This window comes from Eptatretus burgeri, chromosome 11 (assembly GCF_056783735.1).
Source record: "Eptatretus burgeri isolate ZD-2024b chromosome 11, Ebu_testis_v1, whole genome shotgun sequence".
NCBI lineage: Eukaryota > Metazoa > Chordata > Myxini > Myxiniformes > Myxinidae > Eptatretus > Eptatretus burgeri.
Window position 1 is genome coordinate 57538227 of NC_140971.1, and position 25658 is coordinate 57563884.

Here is a 25658-nt window from a genome sequence, read left to right on the forward strand (position 1 = left end):
CCCCCCAAAAAAAAAGTTGGAGAAAAGAACTAACTCTGTCAGCACTGTTGACATCATATTTAATGAATAAGATATAAGGTTCACTTGAGTGACCCAGCAGTATTGGCGGCGGAGGTTTTGCACTCTACCGAGTGCTCCCCCTCTAGTTTTGGAATGTTTTTGTTGGAAATCACTTATAACATGTAGGAATGCAAAAAAAAAAAAAATCAAAAATTTGTTGAAAAAAAAAGTTGCAAAATTTTTTTTTCTCTCTCACTATTTTTTTTTTGGGGGGGGGAGGGTTGGAAATCACTTAAAACATGTAGAAATGCAAAAACAAAAATATTTTTTTCAAAATGGCCGCCATAGCGGCCATATTGTACTTTGGACCAAGTCCAAAATCTAATGGCATGATCCTTGGACCATACCTAATTCCCGCACCAAGTTTCGTCGAAATCCGTCAAGGAGTTTTTCCGTAATACTGTTCACAAACAAACAAACAAACAAACAGAAAGGGGTGAAAACAGTAACCTCCGTCCATCTTTGATGGCGGAGGGTAATTATGACCTCAGCAAGGTAACCAAGGAAACGCCTTAAGACCCAATAGAGAGCGGTGACAGAGAATGTGCCTGATAAAGGATATAATTAAATAAGGCCGTTAATTATCTTCAAAATGAGTGTTTTAATGAACCCAAACACCCAATTTTCACTCATGCACTTCCTTGGAGTTTTCTTAGTATGCAGGCAAAGTTTCAGGCTGCTAGGTTTCATGGTTTTGGAGTTATGGAGGAGAAAGACACACACATACGCGCGCACATACACACACACACACACACACACACACACACACACACACACACACACACACACACACACACACACACACACACACACACACACACAGTACAGCAGAGGAAGACAGCAGAGAAAAAGAGCCAGTCATTTGATGCTTGGCTGTGTACAGTGCCGTGCTGGACTGCTGGTGTGGGTTGTGCTTTATCTTTTAATTAATTGCAATTTTGGACTATACCCAGCTGCCGGTTTGACATCAATAAAATAATTTTGGGGTTTTGCAACATATAAAACATAGTATAATGGCCCAAATGGGAAAAAAACATTTGCAAGTTGGGGATAAGGAAAAACAGACTTTCCCACAATAAAATGTAGGCCCAATACTCCTATAGCCTAGTTATCCCTGCAGCATGGGCACAGAGGAGCAGTGATAGGCACTCTTTTGATGCCTTGAATCCTGATACAGATGTCTCTTCTAGCACCAGGAATAAGAAGAAGCAGTAATAGGACGAAAATAAAACATTACAAATGAAAGTGAGGCCGCTAAGTAAAGTGTCTTGAGAACAAACTCATGAATACAATATCGGGTAGGTGTATGTCTTTGTCCTGCATACAATTATACGTACAAGTTCCTTTCATAAGGTTTAGAGAATTTTAATAATGATGGTGTCTTTAAAGGCCATGATCATTCTCATCTCCTGAGGTTTGCCAGGGAACGTTTTTGGCCAAATCGTTCACCAATCGGGTCGCCCGGCCTTACATTCAACTAAGTAAGTTAGAGCAGGAATATGTCGAGGGTGTCGGTGATAGCACACAGATTCTTCATCAAAACGCACTGTAGGATCTTTATCAGCTAACAACTAATGCGAGCAGATGGGAAACCTAGTTTAACGTCGATCTGAGGGACAACGCACACATTGATGTCTCTCTCTGGATGTGAAACACCAGGACAACAGTTTATATCTCGAATGAAATTAGCACCCAGGCTCGACAGCATAGAGTTGAGTGTGCATACCTCGAAGCTATCCTACCAGCCCAAATTAACGATGGTGAATCACAATACGTGAAAAGCCCTCCAATTCAGGAGGTGTGAAATTGTTAACGAGTTTGGTGCTGCATCTCGTACAAAATCTCAGCTCATGGAAAAGCAATGTGGCAAAGGGAATAAAGTGGGGGCAGTGCGGCCATGGTTGGACATATCAAGCAAGGCAATGAATGAACAAGATGAAAAAGGAGGGGATGGTGGAGGGTCCTTGCAAGATTACCTGGAAATGAACAGAGAAAGAGTAAACAAAGAACATGAATAGTTTTTGAGGATCAAGGCATTGAAGTCACTGACTATCAAGAAAGATCAATGAAACTGGCATTTGATCATATGGCAGTGAAAGGGAGGGTTGGTCTAACTGAAGGTATAAAATCAAACTAGACCCAACAATACAGAACAAACTAGAGGGGGAGCACTCGGTAGAGTGCAAAACCTCCGCCGCCAATACTGCTAGGTCACTCAAGTGAACCTGATATCCTATTCATTCAATTTGACGTCAACAGTGCTCACAGAGTTATAGTTTGCAACTTTCCCTTTTACTTTTAATTTTACATACGCAATTAATTCGTCATCACTAGATTCCTTGAGACAGAAATTGATTTTACGTGGGTATATCCACCTGAAGTTCCAAAATCAGCCGCAATTATAATTTTGGCATGTTTTTTGTTGGAAATCACTTATAACATGTAGAAATGCCAAAAAAAATCCAAATTTTGTTGAAAAAAAAGTTGCAAAAAATTTTTTCTCGAACAATTTTTTTTGGGGGGGGGGTTGGAAATCACTTAAAACATGTAGAAATGCAAAAAGAAAAAAAATTCAAATATTTTTTCAAAATGGCCGCCATAGCGGCCATATTGTACTTTGGACCAAGTCCAAAATCTAATGGCATGATCCTTGGATCATACCTAATTCCGCCACCAAGTTTCGTCGAAATCCGTCAAGAAGTTTTTCCGTAATACTGTTCACAAACAAACAAACAAACAAACAGAAAGGGGTGAAAACAGTAACCTCCGATCTTCGATGGCGGAGGTTAACTAGAAGGACACTCGGTAGAGCACAAACCTCACCACACAATGACTGATCCAGGAGAACATATCAGGCGCAATAAATTTTTGAAATATCAAGCTATACATCGTTTTTGGCCCCATCTCTCAATTTTGAAAAATCACTTTTTTAAATTAAAAAACTTCTCGTAAAAATTCTGGATTCGGATCTTCACCAAAATCGAAGCAATTCTTCCTTGGCACACAACCAACATGTCCACCAAGTTTCGTCTGAATCAATGCACAACCAGGGGTGAAAACATCAACTTCCTCCTTTGGTGGTAGAGGTAAAAACAATCATGGTAAATTAATTTATCGAACAGGGTTTTGTCTGAGACCAAGGAAAGTTTTCTCAAGAAAGGCGTGGGCTTCAACAAATTCCAACGTGCACTTCCTGCAGGTAAAATGGTGTGAGTGTTGAGTCAGCAATGACTGTGCTTCCTTGCTTGCTGAGGGAAAGTTTATGGTGTTCCACTTGTGTTGCAAAGGCCATAAGCACATTTATGCGATGTAATAGAACCAGACAGATGTAATCTCACAAAGAACAAACCTTTTTGCTTTAAAATACTTCGGAGAAGGTGGACAAATTGATCATTGCACAGGGTGACAAAAGAAGAGCAGTCGTCATTCTGAATAGTGAGGAGGTTCAAGTCAGGTCAGGTATGGGAGCATACGCCGGAGCATGGAAATAGTGAACATTATCTTGACAATAGGTAGAAGCGACATTTTCACATGAACACACTGCAGACGACCATCCTCAACCACACCCACCAACAGGTTGCGGATAGTGGAACCACCTTCAGATATGAGCGTTAGTTGCACAAGCAGTCGAGGATAATCTGGCGGTGAGTGTTGAGGGTGAAGTTGGTTAACCGGGGTTGTGGTTATCCTTACAAAATGCTTCAAATACCCAATGATACAATCATCACCTGTTGACTCTGAGGCACTATGAAACCTCACCCCCACCGTCTTGAGGGTTGTCCATGGTCAGAGCAAGATGATGAAAAGGAAAACTCTGATGTAACACCAATGGGCTGGAGAAGCTCAGGAGGCTCTGGATGCTAATTCTCCTAGTAGATGATGTCTACAAATCTAATTCATCCTGAGTAACAGTGGTGATGCACCGTAATTACAGCCAGTTGAAACATGATGAGTTCACATAACAGCACCAGGGTTCAAGACCCTGATTCAATCTTTCATTCATCTCATAGGTTTACTTGGCCTGATGACGATGAGATCCTAAACCCACAAGGACGGATCTCATCTGGAATGAAATCAATGAAAGGAGTTGCTGCCCTTAGAAACTTGAGTTTTTTGGGCAACCCAACTGTTATAGTTCATCATCCACTTGTTATTGAAGAACTTGACAAGCACATTAATGACTTTTGTATTTCAGTGGCTTGTAATGAAGAAAATAGAATAGTTCACCAACGACTAGATTCAGATGTTCAAACATTCAGAAATGGCAGGCTCACCTTGTTCACAGTTTCTGCCACACAGTGTAATTGATGCAGCAATTGGTAGAGTTGGAATAGCAGCCAAATCTTCCTTACTCATCAAACTTATTTCAATTACTAAAATATCAGATCAGATCGCATTCACAATATTTAAAAAGGGAACTCTAAAACTTACGTTTTATCATGCTATCTCCAACCAACGCAGTGATGAATCAACCATGGAGTGTTATGAAAGCCTAAACCGGTTCGTGTCATCTATCCCTTAACATGCTTGTCTTATACTTGGAGGAGATTTCAATGCTCAAGTGTTTAATGTTTTTTTTCTTACCACAGCCCCACCAACGGAAACGGTCAGTTCCTTCTTGATTTAATTCACCAGCATGATCTTATAATAACCAACACTCTCTTCCAAACACCAAAATCAAGACTGTGGACTTTCTGTGCTCCAAATAAAACCACATCTGAAATCGATTTCATCCTACGTCATAAAATATGGAGCAACAGCATCATGGATTCACAAACTCGCTCCTCATCCGACCCTATTGGCTCCAACCATTGAGTCGTTTGTGCAAAGATAAGGCTTAGTGTCAGATCAAAAAAAGAACATGAACAGGTCTAGACTTCACTGGGATATTATCCTTACCAATCCTGACATAGCATCTCAAATCGAAAATCAAATTTCTACCGAAATGGAAGCATGAGAAACAAATCAGTCAAACACACATAAAGATTTAATTGACTTCTGTATTAAAGTAGGTTCCGCTATATCGCCAGCATGACAACCGGTTAATAACTATTGTTCATGGAACTGCTGAAGTAAACACAGCTCGTGATGTTGTTCTCGGTGCACAACCTGAGATTGTATCTGCAGCACAAGCTATCCTATGTGATACATATGACAAAGCCCAGAAAAAGCGATTTCATGATATAGTGAGTGCCTTTGATAAATGTGAATCAACCAACGCATTCCGTAATGCCTGGAAGCAAGTGAAACATCTTTCTGGAAAGAAATCTAAAACTGTTTTTATTCAAGGTGGTGATTGCTTAGATTCCTGGAAAACTAATTTCGAACAAGAGCTCAAGTGAGCACAATATATGCCTGAACAAGAAGGTATATACAGAATTGTGCTACTACATGGAAAACAGCATCCTGGTTGCCATGGTAACCACTTTAGATGACGAACGTATGTCGCGACACACCATCTCCACAGTCTGTACCTATGTACCAAATATGAAACGTGAAAGTTGAAAACTTTGGGAGTTAGAGTGTGGACAGGAACGGATGGACAGACAGACAGACAGACGGACGACCGGTATCACATAATACGCCCCGATATATATATATATATCTATATATATATATATATATCTATATATATATATCTATATATATATATATATATATATATATATATATATATATATATATATATATATATATATATATATTGGGCATATAAAAACTGCTCTCTTGTGATAATTTGAGCCTACCCAACAACCCAATCGATCCCACCTTCAAAGTCAACTCCAACATTACTACGGGCATCTTCTCATTTGCAGAACTTGACACGGCCATTAAAACAAATTAAACTTGGAAAAGCCTCCGGTCATGATTGCATTCCATTTGAAGTTTGGTATCTTCTTGAGTTAAGACAAACTTTCTTGAAATTCTGCAATGACAAATACATTGGAAATGGGCCTCCAGAATGGGGGAAAGACGTCATTCTACCAATACCCAAGAGAGGAAATTTAATGCTGCCTGAAAATTACCGTGGAATAACTCAAACCCATACTGCAGCACAAATATATAATCGCATCCTTCTTAACAGAATTCGCCCTGAACTCGAAAAGATCCTATGTCCAAATCAAAATGTTTTTTGGCCACTTTGATCCACATTTTCTCAGATTCTAACTCACAGGCGCATCATTGAGGAAATACGTAACCACCATGAATAAATGGCTCTCAAGTTAATCGACTTCAACAAAGCTTTTGATTCCATCGACAGGAATAAACCGTTCCAACTTCTCCATGCATATGTCATTCCTGAGTTGATTGTTAAGGCTATTCAAATAATCTATGAAGATACTTCTGCAAGGTACTAACTTCTGAAGGAGAGATTGCAACTTTCCAAATCAATGCCGGAGTTCTCCAAGACAATCCGCTTGCTCCTTACCTGTTTACCGTTGCCTTGGACCACACCATAAGAACTGTAATAGAAGACCGAGGTGATTTAACTCTCGCTCGGCGTAGAAGTCGTACATATCCAGCCCAGCACATTTCTGATATGAACTTTGATGACAACATAGCGCTCCTCTCTGATATGTTATGCGAAGCTGAACCTTTACTTTGCAGGGTTAAAACTGCTGCTAAATCTATTGGACTGGTACTAAATGCTGAAAAACTAAGCATATGCAGCTCAATCCTCTGCTGATTGTGCTCTACTTATTGTTGATGGAAGTCCGATAGAGAAAATGAATAACTTTAAATACCTCAGCTCCTACACCAACACAAAACATGACTTAGAATGGAGAAAAGCTCAGGCTTGGGCAGCAGGTCACACCTTCAATAAATTTGGATATGTCCAGTCTGCAGACAGAGTATGCCAAGGATATTCAAAACCACTGTGGAGTCGATCCTTCTCCATGGGTGCAAATCCTAGACATTGAAGCAAGCACGAGAGAAATCATTGGATGGTACCTTCACCCGGTTGCTTCGCAACGTCCTGAACATTTGACAAGACCATATCACCAACAAATATTTGTATGGTTCTCCTCCACTCATCTCTCCTATTGTGAGGCCATGCTGCAGTCCTTGCTGGTCATGTGATGAGCCATGAAGAACGAGCAAAGAAAGTCAGATTCTGGAGGCCCGAGGAACCCCAAAGAATGGAGAGTCCTCTCACAACCCTCAACGATATCGAGAAGGACACCAGCCTGAGTGGCGTTGATCTAGTGAATGCTATGTTCAATCGAGAACACTGGAAAAATCTCGTGTCATCGCATTAAATGATGGTTTTAAGAAGATCTTGATAATATAAACAGGATCATTGGTGATGAGAGTATCTGTGTAAAGCTAAATATTGACATCACCCAAAGACAACAAAGAGAGATAAACAACATGTTAGACGCACCAAAAACAGCTAGTAAACTCAGCACTGCCCTCTATTACAAGCTCCACAGTAGCAAAAGGTGAAGCACCAATGATCTATGGGTTAACCAACATTCACCAAGCTGATATACCTCAGTGACCAGTTTGTGGGTGCTCCATCATATTCATTGAACAAATTTCCAGCACAGCCGATTGGCACAATGGTTGGAGAGACAGAGCGATCGATCGGTGTGAAAGAACAGTGATTTTGTTGACGAGATTTAAAGGATACAGTTAGTGGAAGGAGAGGTGAGTTTGTCTGATGTCTCTCAGTTTATTCAAGTATCAGCAGCATTAATGGTTGTAGTGACAAAAGACAAACTCGATTTACCATGTGCCGCCAATGTCACCTTAAAATCCGAGGACGTCATTAATTTATTAACGCTTTGTTTGGGCAGCACAATATTCTTGTACGGGGAGCAGCATGAGAAATACTTTTGGCACAACCATGGGAATATCCGTGTCTGCATTAGTAGCAAATTTAGTGATGGAGGAATTAGAGGACCAATAGTTTTCTCAAGAACAAGAATACTTGCCAAGGGTTTAGCGGTTGCATGATGTGCAAGATACATTTATGGTTGTGTACAGGAACAACATTCATCGTTTTCGCAACCACATAAAAGAGCTAATATCCAACTTACAATGGAGTTGGAGGACGATTGCAAATAATCATTCCTGGATGCGGTGACGAAATGCTGCCCTGATGGTTCATTGACTACATTGATCTACCAAAAAACACAGAAACATGAAAAGATTGCCAGATTTTCAGTCATCATCACCTCACGCACAAGTGTGGGGTCACCGCAGCTCTCACACCCCAGGGTTTGTCCATGTGCTCCAGTAACATCACCGCTTGCCATGAGATGAGACATGCATGGGCAGTGTTGTCGAACAATGGCTACGAACCGAAGTTTCTACCTAGCTTTTGGAGATCAGCTGCACCCACAGAAAAGAAAGTGGAGAAGCAAGAGCAAAACAATGTGCATTCTCCCGTACTACCACGGCCTTTCGGAACGCATTGCATTGCTTGCGTGATGTTAATATCGAGAGGGCGTTCAAACCAATCCACAATGTCCTCCCAAGACACAAAATACGCTTTGGTAATCGGCAACAGATCAATTGTTGTTCCCTGTACAACCCGTGATAATTGTAGAAAACAGTAAGTAGGTAAGATTGGTCATCAGCTAATGAACAGGATAAAAAGAAGATTGAAAGGGCAGTTTCAGTTTGGAACATCCTGCAGTTCCTGCCATGTGGTGGAAAGAGGACATGATGTGACTTTAATCATTCTCTACAATGATCCAGAACCTGAGCCTCACCGAATGGACAGGTGTATAAATCAAGGGTGCCTTCAGTTTTTAATATTATCTTCCCAACTATAACCATATTGAGTGATGTAATGGTTCAGAGCATCCGCTCTGAGTTTGGGAGGTCGGCAGTTGAAACCCTGGCTGAGTCATACCAAAGACTATAAAATGGTATGTGCTGCTTCCTTGCTTGACAGACAGCTTTTAAATAAACTTGAGTACGAACAAGTAACCACAGGTTGGCAACCATTGTGCTAGCTTGATGGGTCTAGTGACCTCCTCCCACGTCTAAGTTCCTTGTAAGGGAAGTCATATTATTATGAAGCAATTTCACACTAAATAATTTCCCAAACTCTGGCTAAAATCGAATTGCATCAGAATTGAACGCGTGAAGATACAAACAGAGAAGTACAAGGATCCATTGATGATGCTTGAAGCCTATTTAGAAGTTTCTCAAAAGTCAATGGCAACCGCAAGGAGGCCAAAAGTAATGTGCAACGTCAATACCTTGGACTACCCTCACGAAAATAAAATTGTACGAACTGAACAAGTAAATAAATAAATAAATAAATAACACAAGTATCGGTTTTATTTATTTATTCATCAGACATGCAGCACAATGGATAAGAAAGCTGCATAAAATCGGTGACCGATATCAGAAACAACCAATGACAGTTGGCCAGGTGAGTGGAGAGATAATTAATCAGAACGGCTTTGCTTTTTCTTTTCAGCGTCCTGATGTTATTTCATGTCAACATCATGCTGAAAAAGATAGCCTCAGTTATTTTGTCCCATGATTTGTCCCGATGAAAGTCTCATCAAATCTCATGAGTAATCATCGGAGAGTTTTGTAAATGAATTCTTTTAAGCAATAGAGGGTGAGTCTCCTTCAAATTATTGAACACACGCCTAAAGGGGAAATATGCAAGGCTTATTTTAAGCTACAAGAGGAAAGAGGAAAAGAAAGGAAAGGTGAGACAGAAAAAAGAGAGAGATGGGGAGAGAGAGAGATGGGGAGAGAGAGAGATGGGGAGAGAGAGAGATGGGGAGAGAGAGAGATGGGGAGAGAGAGAGATGGGGAGAGAGAGAGATGGGGAGAGAGAGAGATGGGGAGAGAGAGAGATGGGGAGAGAGAGGGAGGGGGAGAGAGAGAGAGGGGGAGAGAGAGAGATGGCGAGCGAGAGAGAGAGATGGCGAGAGAGAGAGATGGCGAGGGAGAGAGAGAGATGGCGAGAGAGAGAGATGGGGAGCGAGAGAGAGAGATGGGGAGAGAGAGAGATGGGGAGAGGGAGAGATGGAGAGAGAGAGAGATGGGGAGAGAGAGAGATGGGAGAGAGAGAGATGGGGAGAGAGAGAGATAGAGGGATAGATAGATAGATAGATAGATAGATAGATAGATAGATAGATAGATAGATAGATAGATAGATAGATAGAGAGAGAGAGAGAGAGAGAGAGAGAGAGAGAGAGAGAGAGAGAGAGAGAGAGAGAGAGAGAGAGAGAGAGAGAGAGAGAGAGAGAGAGAGAGAGAGAGAGAGAGAGAGAGAGAGAGAGAGAGAGAGAGAGAGAGAGAGAGAGAGAGAGAGAGAGAGAGAGAGAGAGAGAGTGAGAGAGAGAGAGAGAGAGAGAGAGAGAGAGAGAGAGAGAGAGAGAGAGAGAGAGAGAGAGAGAGAGAGAGAGAGAGAGAGAGAGGAGACAAACAGCACAGGAAGAAACAGTTGCACAAAGACAAACAAATAATAAAAACAATGGATTGTCACAAAACACAATTGATAAGTAACCTCCGATGGCAGAAGTGTAATCAATTTTTTCCCTTGTAGATATGGATAATGGAGACTCGGGTTCGACGAGCTCATCATCCAAACAGATGCAAGTCCACCAACAAAGGTGTCGCAATGACTTTTCATGTGACTGGTCAAGCACACCTTTTTGGCATGAGCTTAACAGCATGACATGAATATTTTTTTTTTATGTAGGGTCTGCAAGTCGGAGCACGAATGCAACGGTATTGCACCACCACGGGAAGAATAAACGAGCACGCACGTGCACACGAGCAGCTTACTGCAATCTGTGATCGAACATCACGGCAACAACACGTGACACACGCGTGGTAGACACCTAGACATTAACCACGCTAAAGCATGGGATTAAAACCGCTACCGTTATACTCTACACCAGATTGATCAAACACTAACTTTTTGTAATTATTATTATTATAATACACAGCACGCACATTTTCATGGGGTTGTCTCATATACGTACTCATCTATTTTCACATTATTTATCCTTTTTTTTTCTTTTTTTTTTTTACAAGGAGGGAAGTCACGTGATGCAAACTTGTACTAAAATTGGCATCCAAGAACAAAAGCCAGATGAGGGAAAACAGTTCAGATATAAATAAAGATGCGATATGGTTGAGGGGAAAGGAATTCTAATGGCAATGTCTCTTTCAAATTCCTTCGATATTTCCTTCCTTTAATTTTTCACCTCGATCCTCCACAATTACTTCCATTCCTATTTATCTCGACCCCCACCCATCCTCCCTTCCCCATTTATTACCCATCAGACTTCCTAGGCCTAGCAACCACAGTGCTGAGCTGCCTGGGCCGGAGCGTCACTCAAGCTGGGCCCCTTTTTGCCTGGCGCGGCTGCCGACTCTCCCTCAAGACTGTCTGCCATTTTCTCACAGATGATGGCAACCAGACGCTCAAATGTCTGCCGTACATTGATGTTGTCTTTTGCGCTCGTCTCAAAAAATTCAAAGCCTGTTGGGGTCATGGGATAAACAAACAAACAAAAAAAAAAACAATGAAGTTGTGATTTGAGATTGCTTTTACGACCTACACTGAACTGTCTAAGTTCTGCATCGTTCAGTTCATAGAGAGAATGGTATCCTGTGCGTGATGAAGATGTGGTACATTGTCTATTATATATATAAAAAAAATATATATATATATATATATATATATAAAAATATATATAAATAACATAGTGAAGTGCAACACAGGGAGGAACTCGAGGGGCACTCAGTTGAGCGCATACCTCCGCCACGTGATGCCTGATCCACGAGAACATAATCGCGCCCAATACATTTTTGAAATATCATGTTATATTGTTTTTGGCCCTTTCTCTCCAACCGTGAAGAATCACTTAAAAAAATTAAATTATTCTCAAATCCAGATCTTCACCAAAATCAAATCAATTCGTCCTTGCCACATACCCAACCTGCCCACCAAGTTTCATCCGAATCCGTCTGTAACCTTTTGAGATATCGTGCTATATATCACTTTTGGCCCTATCTCTCAATGGTGATGAATCACTTTAAAATTATAGTAGTCAGAGCTTGATCCGGATCTTCACCAAAATCTAACCAGTTCGTCCTTGTCACACACCGAACCTGTCGCCAAAATTTCATCCGGGTCCGTCCACAACTTTTTGAGATATCCTGCACAGACAAACAAACAAACAGACAGAAAGGGGTGAAAACATAACCTCCTTCACCTTCAATGGCAGAAGTAATAAACAATACATTATTAATTATTTTTCTCATTTTGTCTGGTAGGGGCTTGGTAACTACAACTTCATTGTGATGCAACTCTACAACAAACCAGAGGCCTTTATAGCTTCTCTTTATGAAAAGAAGCCCGAGATACAACATCCCATTGTTGCTCTCCAACCACTTGCATGATTGAACAAATACGTACAACAAATAACTGCAGTCTAGATAATAAGATGCACAAATATAATTAATCCTCGTTAACCTCTGCACATACATTTTCAAGATATTACCATTTGTAGTATCCTATACAATCCCTCTTCTGCATGTCTTGGTAAGTGTGTTTGTGCTTCAACGCACCATTCGACCCAGTCAGGCTACAAAATTTACACGCACACCGTATTACATTTCTCTTCTTGTCTGCATGGGATGATTATACGCCATCACCCAACCCACATCGGACATGATGGCCTGAGGTCGTGCAATCGCCCTTTAGCTGTCAAGTTTGGGGTCGATCCGGCTATACACTGTCACCCGCATGCTTTGCAGGTAGGATGTTGCATCAAATAGTGTGATGTACACCCTGGTAACATTAAGCAAGGGACCCATTTTCCAGCATTGAATGCTGAATGATGTTAAAATATCTAATGCTTGGTGTCTTTCCTTGAAGCGTAGGCGAGTTGTTACCAGTACCCATAGCCAAAGTCCGAATACCTGCCCAAACATGCAGGGCACTGCATCAGGGATACAGCAGTAATGATGCAATCAGCAGATCATAATCAGAGCCCAGTTTAACATGCATTCACAAATGACGACCCTACACCAGAGAATGGCCAGCTTAAAAATCAAGAATGAATTGCAAAAGCATCATGTCATCTCTGGTGAATATTAAGGAATGAATGAAACAGCATAGTCAATAAACCAATGAAATGCAAACAATAAAAGTAATGGCAGGTAATAGCACAGGAAGAGCATTATGGTCAGGCACGAGTTTATAAGATCAGGACGAGGCTTATTCTTGGAGCTCTTGGAATATTTGAAGTTAAACAAAACCAAAGCCAGTTTTGGTTTGGGGCAGTTTTCAGCATCTTTACTCTCTTCCCCTCAATGGTTACTTCCTACAGAATATCCATCTATCTCTATCTCTCTACATCTCCCTCTCTCTCCCCCCCCCCCTTTCCCCAAAAGTACATACCAAGTTGATCAGCGAGCTGACGTCCTTGCTGGGTACTGACAACACGCTCATCCTCCATATCAACCTTATTCCCCACCAGGAGGACCTGTGCATTATCCCAAGAGTACGTCTTTATCTGTGTTGCCCTGCCAAGAAAATAAAAAGAAATAAATCAAACAAACATTCAGCGTACAGTAAAAGATTTTTCAAAGGGACTGGACAAAAGGCAAACTGGAGGTGACTTTCATGGAAGAACCTGTTCAACTCATAAACTTGAGGAGGAGCAGGGCAGTGGATGCAAGATGCTGCGGCGATTGAAATAAAAACAAAAACTGAGTGGGATGCGAGAACAATGAACTGTAAGTATCTTTAAAAGTATCTTCACATTCGTGAAAGATCTTTTCAGGTGGACAAAAAGACATGACAAGGCTCATCGGCCTGGATCAGGTTGAATGTTGTGGGATGGCAGGATAACTCAGAAGCATTCATATTCTTTAACCTGCACTGTTATGGGTTCAATCATTGACAGTCAGCAGATCCGATTATAAAATGATATTTTACTGCATCATCATCAGGTGGTTAAGCCGTACTGATAAGAATGGCGTTCAAAAAGTTTTACAAAGCACATCTTCTTCTTTTGAATGCAGCGTATGGATGTGGGTAGTACCATTTGCTGAGAGAGCAGCTGTGCCATTAATGCAGTGGCCCCTGTAGGTTAAAGGAGGAATTTGAAATTTGTTTGAGGTGTCGGCGATAAGTCGCCTACACTTCACGAAGGACACCGTGGGATCTTTAACGTCCACAAACTACTGCCGGCAGACAGGATGCCCAGTTTAATGTCCATCCGAGGGACAGCGCACACATCGAGGAATCACCTTACCTGCACAAGCCAGATACTCATAATAGTCCAAGAAACAGTACTTTCTGGTTTTTCAAATATACAAGTACAAATGATTAGCAACAAAACATTTTTTTTCTTACTAATGATACAGACTTATCGAGCGGAAAATACAAAACAAAACCACGTCTCTTGTACTATTGAGAGTATCTTGTTGGTGGAACTGTTTAAACCCACCACATAAAGTAATCCGGCTGTCTTGTCCGCACCTACTTGTGAATCTTATAATATACCGTGGTATCTCGCATGGCACGTGTAAGCCATTGATCTGAGTACATAATAAAATCTCATCATGCTGCTGAGAGAGTAAACTGATTTTTCCAAGGATTTACAAGGAATTAAGGCACAGGGGGAGGCCATTCTGCCCATCATGCCTGTGCCACACCAACACCAGATTATAAATAAATACCCCTTCCCTTCGTGTGCAGCCTTTTTGGCTGCGACACTGGTACTCATTTGGCCGACCTCAGAAGGATGACAGGCTGAGTCAACCGCCTGGTTTTAATTCAGCCGGAACGGGACCTGAACTCAGGACCTGAGCATCCCAAGCTGCCACCCTAACCACTAAGCCAACACCAGGCTTTTAAAGGAAGGATCAGGTAGGCTCCTTGAGATCTGATATTTCTTACCTGTATTTTGACTTACATGTATCCTGGGTAAAGATTTCCAAGTCCTGCTTGATTGGTTAAGTTTGAATACGAGTTCCCTTACAAGGAAGTTCAATGCAGAAGCAGGCCACTCGGCCCAGTAAGCATGTGCAATGGTTGCCAACCTATGGTTGTTAGCCTGTGCTCTTCTTCTTCTCCTTCATTTCCCTTCCCTTTATAATGGGTGAGGTCCAACGTTAACAAGCTTCTGCCCTGCCTCGACCATAACACTCCTCCACTTCCCCCTATCCTCTGCAGCCATCTCTCTCCACTCTCCAACCACCCCCACCTTGTTGATATCCCTCCTCCCACAATCTTCCCATCTCATCCACGGTGTACCTCCTTTCCTCCTACCTTGCTCCCTCAACCTATCCACTCTCTTTGCCATTCTTTCTTCCTCCATCTGCACCAAACCTCCAGCCCACTTCAGCGGGCTTTCTTACCAATCTCCACGTAAGGTCATCTGCATTCCAATCTCCTCCCTCAGTTCATCCATCCTCCTATCCACCATCTTCACTCTACAATCCTCCTGTCCAAGTTATTTTCGCAGACCTGTAACTTCTGTTGTTGTCTCTGTCAGTGTCACCGTTTCAAGACCATAAAGGGAGGCCTACACTCTATCCTTTAAAGTTTAAACACTGAGCATCAATCAAGGAAGCAGCACATCCCATTTTCATAGTCTTTGGTATGACTTGGCTGGGGTATGAACTGCTGACCCCCACAAGACCTGATACCATCACAGCAGATACCCGAACCATTACACCACCGAGTCATTCATATTTATTATGCAGTTAAGCCTGGTATTGGCTTAGTGGTTAGGGTGGTGGCTTGGGATCCTAGGGTCCTGAGTTCAAGCCCCGTTGGCCGCTGAATTAAAATACACCAGGAGGTTGACTCAGCCTGTCATCCTTCCGAGGTCGGCAAAATGAGTACCAGTGTACTGGTAAGGGGGACACTGCATCAGCGGCATGACCGCGTCCCAACCAATGATGCAACCAGCAGCCACAGGCTGCACTCGAGAGAGAGAGATTATGCAGTCCACCTCCAATGCCACATTCTCTAACCTGAGCTAATCTCCTACATAGTGCCTCATAAAAAGTGTTTTGAAAGTGCAGATATATAGAATATCTCTTGCACTACCATTATACACCCAGATACAGTAGATATCTCTTCAAAAAAAAATCTTGGTAGTTTTGTAAGGTACATCTATCTGATTGAACCTATGTGGACCATTTCTAATGATTTTAACCCTTTCAAGATACTGCCTCACAAAGTGTCTAATGATAGTTTTCATGAAAACCTTCCTACATTACCAACCAAGATGGGAATCTACTGTCGGAAAATTCTGGACAAAATGCAATAATCATGACACTTATCACTGTACCAAGACATAAAGTGGATTGGCCAAGCCTGGTTTCCATCCATCCATCCATCCATTGGGACCATACTCTGTTCAGAGTGTTGGTGCTGCCGAAGCAGTCTCCTTGGCTATTGGGCACAATCCTGGACGGGTCGCCACTCCGACACAGGATACCAGCAAGCTGGCAATCATTTTGCCGACCTCGGAAGCATGTCAGGCAGAATCAACCCCACTTGGTATTAATTTAACAGCCGAGGGGGATTTGAACTCGGGATCCTAGGATCCCATGCCTACCACCCTAACCATCAAGCCAACACCAGGTGTAAGCCTGGGATGAAGGACCAAGTACCTTTATTTCTGCCAGATTCTGAAAACAGTGAAATGCATACAATCCCAGTTAAGGCATGACAGATGACCCTTTCCTTGCTATAATTAACAAAAATTAGACAAGTTTATTTTTCTTACTCACATCCATGGGAACTCTGATACCCTTACAGCGAACCGACCAATTTTGCTTTCCCATCTGAGCAATTAGCTACGGAGGCCGAAATCTCAAGTTCAAATATCGTATACTGTACTTTATTAATCTGTCCATTGTCGATTCATGTCCAAGTAATTCACATAAAAGTACACCGCCGATGTCTCCGATTATGTCCTAGTCCAAAATGTGTTGTATGTCCAAATGAGTCTGGCACGCTGTGGAAAGAAAGTTAACTCTTAAATGCTTACAAGGCTTGGACCTCGTTCTGTTTTACTGAAACAAAAGTTTGGCATCTTGCTCTGCCTGATATAAATCACTGTGTTAACGTCAGCTTCTCCTCGCTTCCCACGGTGAACAACATACCTCGATAAATGTCCTGTCCATTTTATCCACTGAAGGTGATTTGGGAAGGAATTTGTGATTTGTTCAGGGCGCCGATGACAACTCGGCAACTCTTCACGAAAGACACTGTTGGATCTTCAACGTCCACCGACTAATACTAGCAGACGGGTGACCAGGCTAAACAACCATCCGAGGGACCGGCACACAACCCCCCCGTCTGAGAAGCACCAATCAGACAGTATATACTCAGGTCGGGAATCGAACCCACATTGACAGTTCAAAAGTGAGTGTGCCACCACTGCACCATCCTGTCGGACAGGTTTGAACCAACGTGAGTGGAAGGGAATTATTAAATTTATAAGGAATGTATTGGCCTGTAAACTGTTTCGTCTCTGGATTCTCTGAATTACGCTGCAACAGAAATCTAATTTATAATAACACAAACAGAGGATACATACAAAACATTCATGACATGGAAGCAAATATATCATTTCATTCCAAAGTCCTGCCTTTTAAGCAATTTCAATCCTGGTTGTCTGGCCCCTTTGAAAGATCGACATTGCCAGCACAATAGCTAGGAAAGTGTAACAAACTCTTGGCATTGTTGCAATCCCAAACAAATTTCCAAGCTAAGATCAGATAGCTGAGTTCTGCTGGAGTCTGAAAAAAAACAAAAAACAATTATGACACGATCTAAGACACACGAGGCAAGAATAGTTCCCAAACTGTCCCCATTAATAATACTAGTACGTGCCCGTACGTGCAAAAAAAACAAAAAACAACAACTTTAAAACCGTGAGCCAGAAACAACAACCACACAGGCCGTTCCTTCGCTCTCGCGTGCCCGTACGTGTGTGCCAGTACGTGCGTGGCCGTACGTGCAAACCAAAAAAAAAACTTTCAAACCACGAGCCAGAAACAACCACACAGGCCGTTCCTTCGCTCTCGCGTGCCCGTACGTGTGTGCCAGTACGTGCGTGGCCGTACGTGCAAACCAAAAAAAAAACTTTCAAACCACGAGCCAGAAACAACCACACAGGCCGTTCCTTCGCTCTCACGTGCCCGTACGTGTGTGCCAGTACGTGCGTGGCCGTACGTGCAAACCAAAAAAAAAACTTTCAAACCACGAGCCAGAAACAACCACACAGGCCGTTGCTTCACTCTCGCGTGCCCGTACGTGCAAACCCCCACAAAAAAACAAACAAAAAGAAACTTTCAAGCAAACACACAGGCCGTTCCTTCGCTCTTGTAAACGACGACTGGATTGGGACATTGTGTTTATCTATAAATGCGCATAAGAAATCGAGAAATTATTGGAATACAGTAAGTCATCACGATCCGAAGTGGTGCGTGCCCGTACGGAATGTTCACATGCATTCCACAAATTATTGCTTGCATTGAAGTAACAACTGCTGTGATACTTATACACACAGTTAATTAAAATCAAAATTAAAATCAAGTTTACCTCACTGTCTTTGCTTGCCATGACATTCACTGCCATTGACCATTGCCACTCCTACGCCACGGTAACTAAGGCACCGATCCCCATTGTAACCGGCACGGCACGTGACGTCATCGTCGGCCGGCCACGCACTGGCCTGCGCAGCCACGCCTACGCAGCAACGTGTCCTTTCATTGGCTGGTAAATAAATGGCCACAACTTGGGAAGCACTTGTCCGATTAACATCAAACCTTGAAAAGGCACATACTCAGGGTCCCAGCAATATACCTGGCAAGTTTCAATTAGATCGGACCAGTGGTTGTCGAGAAACAGCGGTCACAGACACACACACACACACACACACACACACACACACACACACACACACACACACACACACACACACACACACACACACACACACACACACACACACACACACACACACACACTGCTGGAATTATAGATAGATGAACATGGCATTGTCTTTTCCTTTGTCAACCGATTGGTGTCGAAGCACAGCAGTTCATTTGTTTTTGGACGATGTATGTTTTTAGGCTGTTTGCACCATTTCCAAGGATATTTCTCTTTTAAATTAGAAAGTAACCAACGTACTCAGTTGATTTTGCGATTGTTTATCAAGTGACCTCATGCTTGTGTAACAATCTAAAATCATATGAAATAAATAAATTGGGCAGCAGGGATGGCAACATGATCTGAGAATTGTGGCAGTGAACCAAAGGAACGGGTTTGGATCACAACTACATGTTTACCTTGAAACCTAAGATGTTTGGATCACAACTACATTAGTTTACCTTATAAGTTAAGATGGTTCAAATGAAAACATATGGATAAAGATAATAATAATTACCTTTGTGCATCGGTTCGAAGAGGATTACTGTCTCTACCTTACCTAACCAATTATCTACCTAACCAAGTTTTCATCAAAACACATGTGGATAAGTATTGACAAAAAGTAATAGCAAAGTTTACACTCGAGTAAACATACTGACAGTGGGGCAGCAGGTGGATGGGACAGGCCAAGAATGAGGAGAGGCAGGGAGGAAACCTGCAAGAAAGAGGGTTGGGTTCGGTCGAGTTAATAGGGGGTAGAAAAGATCATGGGTAGGGATGGGGAGGAGGAATAGTGACATAAGAGATTTTCTTTCTTAAGTCAGTCGATTTGGGGGGGAGGGAGTGGGGGGGGGGAGTTGGAGGGGGATTATAAGGAAAATTAAAAACTTTTACCCCTATAATTGTCACAGCCAAAAACATGACATATTCGAACAGCATCAGTAACTTCACTGGGCTGACAGGATAGCCTAGAAGTACACACACTCGCCTCTGAGCTGTCTAGCCTACGTTTGAATCCTAACCCAGTTATAAACTAGGGTGATTTTCCAGGTGCTTCCCAGGTAGGGTGATTTATCAATGCGAGTATGATCCCTTGGATTGATGTTAAACGGGCGTCCCATCTGCCAGCATTTGTTGGTGCACGTTAAAGATCCCACGGTATCCTTCGCGAGCAGTAGGCGAGCTATTGCTGGCACCATGGCAAAATCCCAAATTCCTGCCCTAACCAGCAAAGGGCATTAGCGGCACAGCCGTGTTCTCAGCCAATGATGCTACGCGGGCAGCCTTGTGCTGCGTAACAAAGAAAGAAGTAACTTCACTCAGCACTGGGAAAAACGTGCGACACTGGATGGAGGCTCAATTTAAAAAGACTAATATCTGTACTGAGTTTCGCTTCATGGTCAAAGGAGAAAACTTTTTGACCCCCTCCCCCCATCATTGCCACAACCAAATACTTTCCCTACAAAAAATCTATGGATTATCAAGAGTTCTTTTTAATATATATATATATATATATATATATATATATTTTTTTTTTTTTTTTTTTTTTTTAAGGTCTGATTAAAATCTGATGAGAATCTCATTGAATTTCAATAATTTTTAAGGGAATTTTAATACTTTACTGTAATCAATTTTTTAACCACTATTGATGATTACACATGCAAAAGTCTCAAAACACAATTAATATTCCATTGACCAGGAATTACCAATCGAGGAAAAATAATAATAAAAGATCGTCTGATAGATACGGTAGACTCACCAATCCTGGACAGCATGAAAAGAATCTTCATTGGTAATGTCATACATAAGCAGGAAACCCATAGCACCACGGTAGTAAGCTGTGGTGATTGTGCGGTACCGCTCTTGTCCGGCTGTGTCCTGACAAGAGGTAGACAGAAGCTAATAAAATGAGATGAAAATATAAAGAGAAGCACTACTAAAAACAAGATGATCAAAATTATATTCCCACTTATCCTTATAATCAAGGAGTCAGAATAAGTACCGAGCCAGCCAATGGAAAGCTGGTGTGTCACACCAAGTCAGCCGCTGCCCACCACAAATGACACCAAGTCAGACTTATTAACTTACGGACACAAATTTACATTTTTTGTCATAACTGCACGATTACAAACAAAGGCAGACTCACAATCTTTCCACTCACCCAAATCTGCAGCTTAATGCGCTTGTCATTACGACAGACGGTCTTGACTTTGAAGTCAATGCCGACAGTACTGACGAAGGCGGAGGTGAACGTATCATCTGCGTATCGGAACAGGAACGATGTCTTTCCTACGGAGCTGTTTCCTATGATGAGCAGTTTAAACATGTAGTCGAAATTCTGATCCGACTCTCTCGGAGGGGCTGGACCGGATTCAGCAGCTGAGGCCATGGCTACCGCTGCAGACAAGGTGGAAAGAGGAATGAAGAAGAAACTGGGGGTGGTGGGAACAGTGGGGGGATTGGGAGGGGGCAATCACAAACAATAAAAGACATCGTGAGGTGACTTCGAAGGGAATGAAGGAGGAATGTGAAAAGCGAAGGTTGGGTAGATAATGAAATAAATGCAGACCAATACAAATGGAATGAAGGTGAAAATGAGTGAGGGAATGTAGAATTGTAAATTAAAGTCATAAATTGGATATTTTCATTCCCACCTCACATCTCCTTTGAAAGCAGTAAAGCATCAAGAGCATGTCAGCCCAATAACCAAAAAGCCCAACAGACATTGCCATGCCAACAAAGATTCGTCAAAGCAATGGAAAGGGCACTCCATCCTCCCACATCCGGGACGTATCGTGGTCGCGGTCAAGTGGACCACCGAGACCCGCTCCAACGGTCATTAAGCAATCGAGATACGATTCGAAACGCCTACCGACAAGAAATATCGTGGACTGGGAGAATATCCGTTTTATTTGTTGTTTTCCATTTCGTCTCCATTCGGTAAAACATCCTTTTGCTTCGCCAATTGTCCCGTCGAGCCCTTTTATTGAGCTCACAGGGAAAAAAATAAAGAAACAAATCGTATTTTGGGAAACGTTACCGTCCGATAACATTATCAAAACTCCGTGGCCTTTACAGTAATTATCACAAATCTAAACACTGGAGTACAGCGGGCAATCTGACAATCTCAAGCATCAAATTTACTCGGCTCCATGTGTTCCATTCTAAACAACACTATAAAAATAATTTCTCAGCTTAATGTCTGTTTGTCGAGCTACATGCATCAGTGCTTGTCGGCCCATCTGTGCCCTGTGCTTGCTGGAAATTCGGTTCTCATCCTGTGCTGTAAACCCAAGATGTTAATGCAATTAGCTGATTGAACTGCAAAAATGCTCGGCTGGCAATCGGCTGCAGGTGGGAGGGGTTAGGGTTGGGGTGGTGGTGGGGGGAGGGTGGTGGTGGGGAGGGGGGAGGGCAGAGTGAGATGGGGCAAAAGGGGCAGAGAGAAAGACGGCTGCAAGCAAGGCGTGACATTTATCACACTGTTCAGCCTTCTTGTCTTACACTGATTAATTCATCAGAGCACTGTACTAACCAATGGGCAGGTGAGGGCAAACGGGGAGAAAAAGAAAAATAAGGAAAGCAATACGTTTTCTTTCACATCATGCACATCCATTTATAACAATCGTTTATGATATCACCTCTCCCAGAGGACGGAGTGCCCCATGGTGCTGCACCCTGTTTGTATACCACCAGGGCAGCAGTTTACGATCAAAGTTGAATTATATTGAACGATGCAACACAAGTGAAAAGGAGTACGATCTAATGCTAACCTTCTTCCACGAAAGAAAGAAAAACGAGATCATTAAGATTCATTGGACTGCTAAGGTAATCCAGGGGTGATAGGATACCCTCAGCCTAACCCTAAGGTGTGTGTATGTACACTCGCCTCGACGTTGTGTACGCCGGTCTCAAATGTCGACCAAGCTACAAACTCCCACCCTGGTGTTTTGCATGCAGGGCGAGGCATCGACGCGTGCACCATCCATCCGATAAACCTTAAGACAACAGGATCCGTTTTCGGTTTCAGCACTGATCATTGGTGGACGTAAAAGATGCCGTGAAGGGTAGGTAGGGTAGGCGAGGGGTAGGTAGGGTAGGTGAGGGGTAGGTAGGGTAGGCGAGGCGTAGGTCGAGTAGACTAGTAGGTAGGGTAGGTGAGGGTAGGTAGGGTAGGCGAGTACGTAGGGTAGGCGAGGGGTAGGTAGGGTAGGCGAGAGGTAGGTAGAGTAGACTAGTAGGTCGGGTAGGCGAGGGTAGGCGAGGGTAGGCGAGTACATAGGGTAGGCGAGGGGTAGGTAGGGTAGGTGAGGGGTAGGTAGGGTAGGTGAGCGGTAGGTAGAGTAGGCTAGTAGGTAGGGTAGGCGAGGGTAGGTAGGGTATGTGAGGGGTAGGTAGGGTAGGCGAGGGGTAGGTAGGGTAGGCGAGTGCATCTCGCGAAGGGTAGGCGAGTTATCACCCGCACACCGAACGAATTAAAATCTCCTGCCCTGACTCAACGGCAAGGCAATGGCAAACGACCTGGGAACCACTTCTGTAAAGAGGATGGTTCAATGATGATCAGGTGACTCCGAACCATCAGCACCGACAGGTGAATGTACACCTGGAAAGAAAGCATGCTTGGCACACACGTAACCATCAGGGTCTGTAAGCGAGTAGAGGTGGGGTGCAACGCTCTTCCATGAGCCTCGACCATGTCCACAAAAATAAAACACAACAAAGCTTGGTGGAGGAGGAGGAGGAGAAGGAGGAGAAGGAGGTGGAGGAGGTGGAGGTGGAGGAAGAAAGGCGTTAATTGGAGGGAATGTAAAAATAATTAATACGAGTGGAGTGATCGATTCGTGGCGATGGGAACACGTACACACACACACACACACACACACACACACACACACACACACACACACACACACACACACACACACACACGCACACGCACACGCGCGCGCACACACACACACACACACACACACACACACACACACACACACACACACACACACACGCACACACACACACGCACGCGCACACGCGCACACACAGACACACACACACGCACACGCACACACGCGCACACACACACACACACACACACACACACACACACACGGACACACACACACACGCACACGCACACACACGCACACGCGCACACACAGACACACACACACACAGACACACACACACACACACGCACACGTGCACACACAGACACACACACACACGCGCACACACAGACACACACACACACACACAGACACACACACGCACACGCGCACACAGACACACACACACACAGACACACACACAGACACACACACACAGACACACACACACACAGACACACACACGCACACGCGCACGCCCACACACAGACACACACACAGACACACACACACACACAGACACACACACACAGACACACACACACACACACACAGACACACACACACAGACACACACAGACACACACACACAGACACACACAGACACACACACAGACACACACACAGACACACACACAGACACACACACACACACACACACGAGGCCGATGTGCACGCAGGTGGCGTTCGGTCCGATCGATCTAAAACAAATATTAAATAAATATTTTTTAAGGATTATAACTTGGAATCCCATGGAAATGGCTGGCGGGACGTGAGGAATTCTGACCATTTATCGGAGAGCGAGACAAAGACACACAATCCGCGAAATGGCCGTTATGTGTGTATAAATCACGGAAATAAATAAATACAGAATTATAAAGCGCTGGGAGAGAAGCAAAATCACAACGTAAACCAATTGTCATGTTTACTCGATTACTCGGTTACTCGATTACTCGGTTACTCGATTACAGACATGTAAAGCGTCTATTCGTAAAACGCCACAGAAAAATATAATAAATACCTCGTACGTCACGGAATCTGTCGATCGAAGACGTGGACAACGGGCGGACGAGGTACTACAACGTTCGAATCGGAGCAGACGGAAGGACGGGGCCGACTATCGAATGATTTTTCAAACATTAATGACGTCCGTCCGCGAATATCACGTCTCACCGAGCCTCGAGCTCCAGCCTCAGAAGGGCTGTTCGGAGGGACCGGCCGGGAGGAGGAGCACACCGCCGGGGCACCGACCAATCAGAGGCGAGATCTCGGGCGGCTGACCAATCAGCGTTTGTCGCAGTGTCCGGAGTGACGTCACCAGGCGACGGCGACGGCGACGGAGGGCTGTTCGAGCGGTCGATGGTCGACGAGAAAGCGATGACGTCGTGAGGCGAAACGGTCTTGTTGAATGCTGGAGGAGGGAGACAGATAAACACGGAGGTGTCCGTGCGCAGAATGCGGTCATTTCCCCTCAGCTCGATCATTCATTCTCCTGCGCTTCCGTGCCATTCCTTGGTTACGGTCGTGCAGACGGCGTCAGTGACGTCGAACGGAATAATAATGAATAAAAACACCCGGTTTATTTCGCGACTCCAGCACACCCAGCCCCATGGCGTCGCATTCTCCCTCCGGGGAAAACGTGTCAACCCTAAAAATGGTCACCGCAGCCCCCACATGAGCACGTGTAATTAAAATGGGCGCTAAAAATAGTTACATTCAACGTTTTATAACTTCGCTTCATTCGCACCAAATCCAAAATGGAATCCAAGAATCGCATGCTCGATTTAAATTTCCCACCGATTACTTGGTTG

General features: G+C 43.4%; 1 protein-coding gene across 2 annotated transcripts; it reads right to left on the bottom strand.

Moving 5' to 3' along the window:
- Positions 1–10365: 10365 nt before the first annotated feature.
- LOC147017161 (ras-related protein Rab-3A-like) lies at positions 10366–25384 on the bottom strand. Of its 2 annotated transcripts, XM_085846588.1 has the most exons (6): positions 25021–25384; positions 21123–21393; positions 20721–20839; positions 13460–13584; positions 12140–12213; positions 10366–11533 (listed from the first exon to the last, which is right to left on the bottom strand). In XM_085846588.1, the coding sequence occupies exons 1-6, from the start codon at positions 25329–25331 to the stop codon at positions 11387–11389; spliced, it is 1047 nt and encodes a 348-aa protein (XP_085702714.1). In that variant the 5' UTR covers positions 25332–25384; the 3' UTR covers positions 10366–11386. The 2 variants fall into 2 exon arrangements, with proteins under 2 accessions (XP_085702714.1, XP_085702716.1); XM_085846590.1 differs by lacking the exon at positions 12140–12213 and having other exon boundaries at positions 25021–25361.
- Between the last annotated feature and the right edge of the window lie 274 nt (positions 25385–25658).

Coding starts and splice junctions, on each gene's coding strand:
- LOC147017161 (XM_085846588.1), bottom strand. CDS start 25,331: ATGATCGAGCTGAGGGGAAATGACCGCATTCTGCGCACGGACACCTCC. Junction 20,840..21,122: donor GCATTAAGCTGCAGATTTGG/GTGAGTGGAAAG, acceptor ACCTCTTGTCAG/GACACAGCCGGACAAGAGCG. Junction 12,214..13,459: donor TCAGCTCGCTGATCAACTTG/GTATGTACTTTT, acceptor TTGTCTGTGCAG/GATATCTCAAAAAGTTGTGG.